Source organism: Xiphophorus couchianus, chromosome 10 (genome assembly GCF_001444195.1).
Source record: "Xiphophorus couchianus chromosome 10, X_couchianus-1.0, whole genome shotgun sequence".
Classification (NCBI taxonomy): domain Eukaryota; kingdom Metazoa; phylum Chordata; class Actinopteri; order Cyprinodontiformes; family Poeciliidae; genus Xiphophorus; species Xiphophorus couchianus.
In genome coordinates this window covers 11,692,029-11,698,052 of record NC_040237.1, presented here as the reverse complement: position 1 = coordinate 11,698,052, position 6,024 = coordinate 11,692,029, and the positions used below count along the sequence as shown (strand labels likewise).

Below are 6,024 nucleotides of genomic sequence, written 5' to 3'. Positions count from 1 at the left end.
ACTGAGCGTTTGCAAACAATCACATGAGACAAACTTTTATTTATGATTTTATTAACTGACCTTGTAGAACGTAATTAAGAGATAAAAAATAATTAAAATATGCTGAAATATATACACAACGGAAAGGAGAAAGTAATCACAATCAGGTCCACTTATTTAAAACAAATAAATACATCTCATTCCAGATTTTCTATCTTCTTTTAAACTCCACAGCAGCTCTCCATACATCAGCTCCTTTCCCCAGCAGGATGTCGTCTGGTAATTCCTGCAGTCCCTGCAGAGGCGGAAGGTTTTTCTGCTCCAAATGGCTCTCTAAGGTGCACCTGATGCTGCAAACAGCAGGGAGGGGGAACATGGAGAAAACAACTGTCAGCTCTGGATCTATTGTTTTCACCCCAGGCATTCCCTTTGAGCCCCGGCCCAGCTGCTGCTTTAACAAGAGTGAGCCGTGGTAGAGGGGGTACAATTTAAGCTTCTTTCTGCTGACAGATGGCTGCCTGGAGGGGTCACGCTCCGATCCTGGAAGTCAAAAAGCTCTAAGTCCCTGAGGGACTGGGAGAGTGCCAGCTAAGACTGCCACACGTTGCTCTGATTAAAGCTGTCAGGATTCCCCAGATTCCTTTAGATCATGGTGGTAATCTTTAACTGACAACAGGCACACTTCCTGAAAAAAATCCTCCCAAATCTGGTAAACCAAAATCATAACTCTAAATTCTTTAGGGATGGTTTTATGATTTGGTGGCAACCTCCTCCCAAAACCAAAAACACACACATTGTAAATTACATTTCACAGAAGGAGAAGAAATGTTAATCGTTTTATCTTACTCCCACTGAGGCTGGTAACGCTCTTCAGGCACGGCACTGCTCGTCTTCAGCAGCAGGATTTCATGCAGCTCCAAAGCAAAAGTTTCAACATCTGTGACAGTGAAGAAAGCCTTCATCCTTCTCCTCTCCTCCTCCGACAGCTTCTGCTGGAACTCTGAAGGCAGTTTTTGAAACGGATCCTGGAACCAACATTCAGAAAAGTCATTACAACCCAAAACCATGTGGTTTGGATCTGTCTGGAATCACAAGTAAAACGTTTAGGTGCTTCCACAGAACTTCACAAGGTTTTTAAAATTGTTTTGTGAAAAAGATTTTTATAGATAAAACCATCTGACAGGCTTACAATCCTTAAGTCTATGAGAGAGATATAAATTTATCAAAACAAATAATGGTCCACCCATTATTTTTAAAAATACCGTTTTATAATAAAGCATATACTATTTGTTTGTCAATGTAAACTGTTTAGAAAAAAAAGAAAAATACATTTTTAAAATAATAGTAATAACAATAAGAACACTACAGTCTACACTACAAAATTTTAATTAAAGAAATAAGTAAACTTCGCTAGGCTGCTTCATTAGTTCTACAAAGGTACAGATAAATACAATTTCTCTTTCTACAGTTTCTTTTCTTGGATTTTCTTAGATCTATTTAGTTTTATTCCTTTCTAATATTTCTGAACCTTGAAGCTTTCAAATTATTAATGCAATTTACTTTTTAAACCTACATTTTAGCCACAAAAGCTGTAAATGTTTCATACAAAATTTACAAACTAATTTTAAAAACTTGCATTACCACAGCGGTTGTACAGCTGCAGCTTTCTGGGTTTTTTCAGACTTACTTGCTTCCTGCTGAGCATGAGCTCTGATTTCCAAGAATTGAGAAGCTGCCAGGTGAAGATGCTGTGCTTCAGTTTGCTTTCAACGAGACCCTGAAGGAGAAAGATGCCCCCCAAAGCTTTAAAATTAATCAGAAATGTGAATTTTTGATTGCTCTAATTAATATAGATTCTTTCATTAATTATTGTGAAGTGCATAAACAATTTTTGACATCCTGTTTTTATCAAACTAATTTGAATTAAAAATTACTTATTGTTTTTCAGTTGATACTCCTTTAGCATAATCTTTTGAGAGACACTTGTCTCATTCCCAGTCAGAAACAAACGTCTTGGTTTTATATCTAAATCTTCAGGAGTATGAATAGTTTTAGGTCTAACTACTTGTTTATTTTTAGTCTTAATGTTCTTGAGTCTATTCTGTAGTGAAGTGTAGAAAATTGTTTTATTTAAAAAGTGCTTATTTAGAGTTGATTTCATGTCCAGTCTTAAATTTAAAGTGTTCATGTACAAATATAAACAGATATTCTCTACACTTTCTAAACATTTTGGGAATAGATTTCAAATGTTCCAATTATTAAGTAGGGAGAAAATTAGTTTTGCACAACATGAGCTGTTTATTTTATTGGCTACATATTACAAAGATCTGAAGACAAAGTCAAATGCATTTTTACAGGATTAATTTTCAGAATAATATTTGGAATATTTAGTGCAGGACAACTTCAATAAGTATAAATCTGATATCTCTGCTGCAACAGAGATACCAGAGGATGGTTCATACCTTGGCGACAGTGTTGGAGATCTGCGGACCCATCTTCAGGGACTCTGTGAGGTAAGACAGCAGCTGACCCTCTGGATCTCCACCTCCCTTTCCCAGGAAGCGAAGGCCGATCTCAATCACGAACACAGCATCACAAACATCAGTGTACGAGCGCAGGACAGTAGTTGTGGCGCTGCTCACCGAGCCCTTCAGGGCTTCCTGTGACAGAAACACAGAGGCTATGAGCAGACCAGAGGAGAGCAGCAGATGTGTGACCTCCGACAGTCTGGACTCGCAGAAATCCATCAAGGAAGTCTACTGAAAACATTCTGTAGCTGGCATTACTCAGTTCCAGGAAAAAGAAAAAAGACCAACACTGTAAAAAATGAGTCAGTGAATAAAACTTACCTGATGAATCTTCTCTCTCACTTCAGCCAGAACCACAGAGAAATCCTGCAAACTTCTGTTAAGGTACCTGGAAGTGTCCTGATTGAGAGAGAGAAAATATTCAGATTAGCAGAAAGACTGCAGACTGTTTTGCAATTTGCATTAAGGCTATATACAGTATTTACTGCCTGGATGAGCGGTTTTCCAGCCAGGAAGCGGCGAGCCAGTTGGGTTTGGATGACCCGCAGGTCGTAGCTGCTGCCCGTCTGCCCGCCTTTCTGCAGAGTGTAGTTGCAGTTTGCTAAAATGAGCGGCAGCAGCTCTCGCTCAGGGTGGCACAGAGTCAGCTGGGTCTCAGATATCCTCTCTAGTGGAACGCTGTAGTCACTGTGAAGGTAACAGGACAGGCAGGAAAACAGCGTTTCAGATGTTATGGATGAATCTAATATCTACATGAATAAAATAAACATCACTTCCTAGAGTCATCCCTTCATGTAGAGCAGGGGTGTCCAAACATTTTGTCACGTGGGCCAAAGAAATAAAAAAAACTAATAAAACGGGTTTTTTTCGGTTACTCAACAATAAACTAAATGTGCAAAATTTTAATAAAACAAGGCATCTAGTTTTTTAATTCTCTTGGGTTTGATTGAACAAATTTATTTTGAGTTACAAGAACAGAATTTGGGTCACTTTCTTTCAAAAAGCTTCCTATATTTAGCCAAGTTTAACAAGTTTAGATAAAAGCTGATTTTTTCAGAGGCAAAGTCGGCTTTTCAGTGAAAGTCTTTGCTCTGACTTGGTTCTACTTATGATAAAAGCTTGATTATTAAAAAAAAGTGAATATTTTGTACTGGACTTAACATTTTCCATTGTAATAACTTCACCCTTATTACAGACAAAAATAAAAATCTCAATCTGTAATGGACGGGCCAAATTTGTATCATTCTTGAACCCCCAGTTGAGAGCCTCGCAAAAATAGTAACAGCGCGACCCCAGATGTCGAGAGTACGCTAGGTCTTGACTCTGGTTGAGCCATTCTAACATATGAGTACATTGTGATCTAAATCATCCCATTGGGCCTCCAAATGAAATGACCTCAGGTTGCTGTTGGTGCAGAACTGACCTATCCTTCTGGCCGCTCATTTTCCTGGCCTCCCTCACCAGGCCGTTGTGAGTCTCCAACAGGAAGTCAACCAGAGTTTGGAGACATGAACCAGGGCCGCGTCGGCTTGGTTTCAGATACTCACTGGAGCTCTCCTCTGTCAGCTCCTTCTCACAAAGATTTACGTCCGCCCCCAAATCTGCAGCTAAACGCACAAATGCAAACACAGATGAACCAGCAAATGCAGAAACATCAGCACTTGTTGTTATTGTTTATCAAATAATGTTCATCAGCCTTTTCTATGCAGAAAATAAAATAAATGACACATTTGAGTCATTCAGATTATCACAAAGTATTGGAAAAATCAGAGAACAAAATTAGACAAGTGTTGCTTTTTTTAACAATAAAATGTGTAAACTTTTTAACAAGAAAACAAATACAAAATGCAGTAAAGTTCTTCTAAAATCATTGGTATCACATGATTCCCGTAAATTCTACATAAATCAAAATATGTTAAATTTTTTTTACATATTTTAAAAACTGAATCCTGCACCATAATTTGGTCTAAAATAAGAGTTGAAATGTTTACACCCTCATCTCTAAACCTTTTAGTTTCACCTCAGTAGTCATCAAGACCTTCTCTATTTTCACAAAGCTCTGAGTTTAGGAAAATAAGGACAAACATGTTGGAAGTGTGTTTCCACATCAGGTTTCCACATCATATTGCCGATTATACGCCAAGCCCCAACATTCCCATAATATTATGAAAGCAAACATTGAAGACTTAAAACTGTTTACCTCAAACACAAGAAGATAACCAGACAGTTAAATTAAACCCTTATCAAATATAAACCCTAAATTATCGGGATTAATCTGGATAATTTAGCAGCCTGCAGCTAAAGTCTGGTTGGGGTTTTTTTATACGCAAGTTCTTTGTTGAAAACTAGCAGGATCTTCTGTGAAACAGTTTTTACACCAGGCTAACTATAACTTATATTATTAACATAGTAATTCTATAGTGTAGCAACAACATTTGAAGAGCTGCAGTTGCTCTGCAGACTGAAATGTAAAAGGCTGCACCCTTACAGTTATTTGCCACCTCGGCTCTGAGCAGGTTCCATACGCTGATGAATTTGTCCACCCTCTCAGCCAGCACCTTCTTGAACCCTGATGAGGATGATGAGAGAAGGCTGTTTGTACATGCATTCCTGCATTTTGCTGCAGCTGCCGAGGCAAAGAGGAAATGCTGGTTTACCTGCAGGGATTCGCTGTAGCGCCTGCGCGACGGTCTGAGAAGCCGAGCTCGCTGACGTCAGAGGAAACACCCTTAGAAGGTCCGACTGAAGAGCAGCCAGTTCAGGCAGGTGATGGAGCTGCCGCACACAGTGTACCTGAGACACACACACACACACACACACACACACGCACACACACACACACACACACACACACACACACAGAGTCTGCTTGAGCTTCAAAAAGGGTTGAACAAATACCAAAAATGTAAATGTATTTTTTACACTAGAGTGAAGTCCTCCACCCTTTCCACCTTCTTCTACCACAAACGTTTTTTTAGTTTGTGCTGTTATCATTTTAAAGATATTAATAAATGTTTCCAGTGTTCATCAGATGTCAAGCAGCCAGTCCACATTTACAAAAAATTAATTTTGTGTTGATCAATTGTGCACAAAACATAGGAAAGAAGTATTTATTTCAGTTTTGTTTCATTCTGTTCATGTGTGTGGGAGAAGTTGATCTCTGGTGACCACAGGAATTTATTTATTTTTTTATCTTAAAAACTATAATTGCACAATCAAATTTTTAAAAGGCACAAAACATTACTAATGTAGTTCAGTTTGACTGGCAACATATTTTATTTGATTTTGACTGACTGGTTGACCTTTGATAACCTCTGGAAACACTGATTAATATCTTTCAAATAATAGAAGCAAAAAAGCTCATTTCTTCACTGCAGAAACATTTAACACCAATTTGGTTTAATTTGAAGAAGTGGGGGATGCCAATTTTACTCAGGTACGTTACCCTAAATAAGGACATTAAAATCCAATCCAAATGGGTTAATCAATGTGTCAGCTAAGTGTTACATCACCACCG

The 6,024-nt window shown here is 38.3% G+C and overlaps 1 protein-coding gene across 1 annotated transcript in view; it reads right to left on the bottom strand.

The window, feature by feature from the left end:
- Window positions 1-34: 34 nt before the first annotated feature.
- Window positions 35-6,024, bottom strand: part of rnf213b (ring finger protein 213b) — a 36,773-nt gene continuing 30,783 nt past the window's right edge. The window contains exons 56-64 of the mRNA XM_028029714.1: window positions 5,165-5,300; window positions 4,996-5,076; window positions 3,931-4,114; window positions 2,993-3,194; window positions 2,829-2,906; window positions 2,442-2,639; window positions 1,667-1,756; window positions 826-1,004; window positions 35-329 (exon numbers count right to left, since the gene is read on the bottom strand). Of these exons, the coding sequence (XP_027885515.1) occupies window positions 191-329; window positions 826-1,004; window positions 1,667-1,756; window positions 2,442-2,639; window positions 2,829-2,906; window positions 2,993-3,194; window positions 3,931-4,114; window positions 4,996-5,076; window positions 5,165-5,300 (1,287 nt within the window). The 3' untranslated portion in view covers window positions 35-190. The remainder of the gene's footprint in view (window positions 330-825; window positions 1,005-1,666; window positions 1,757-2,441; window positions 2,640-2,828; window positions 2,907-2,992; window positions 3,195-3,930; window positions 4,115-4,995; window positions 5,077-5,164; window positions 5,301-6,024) is intronic.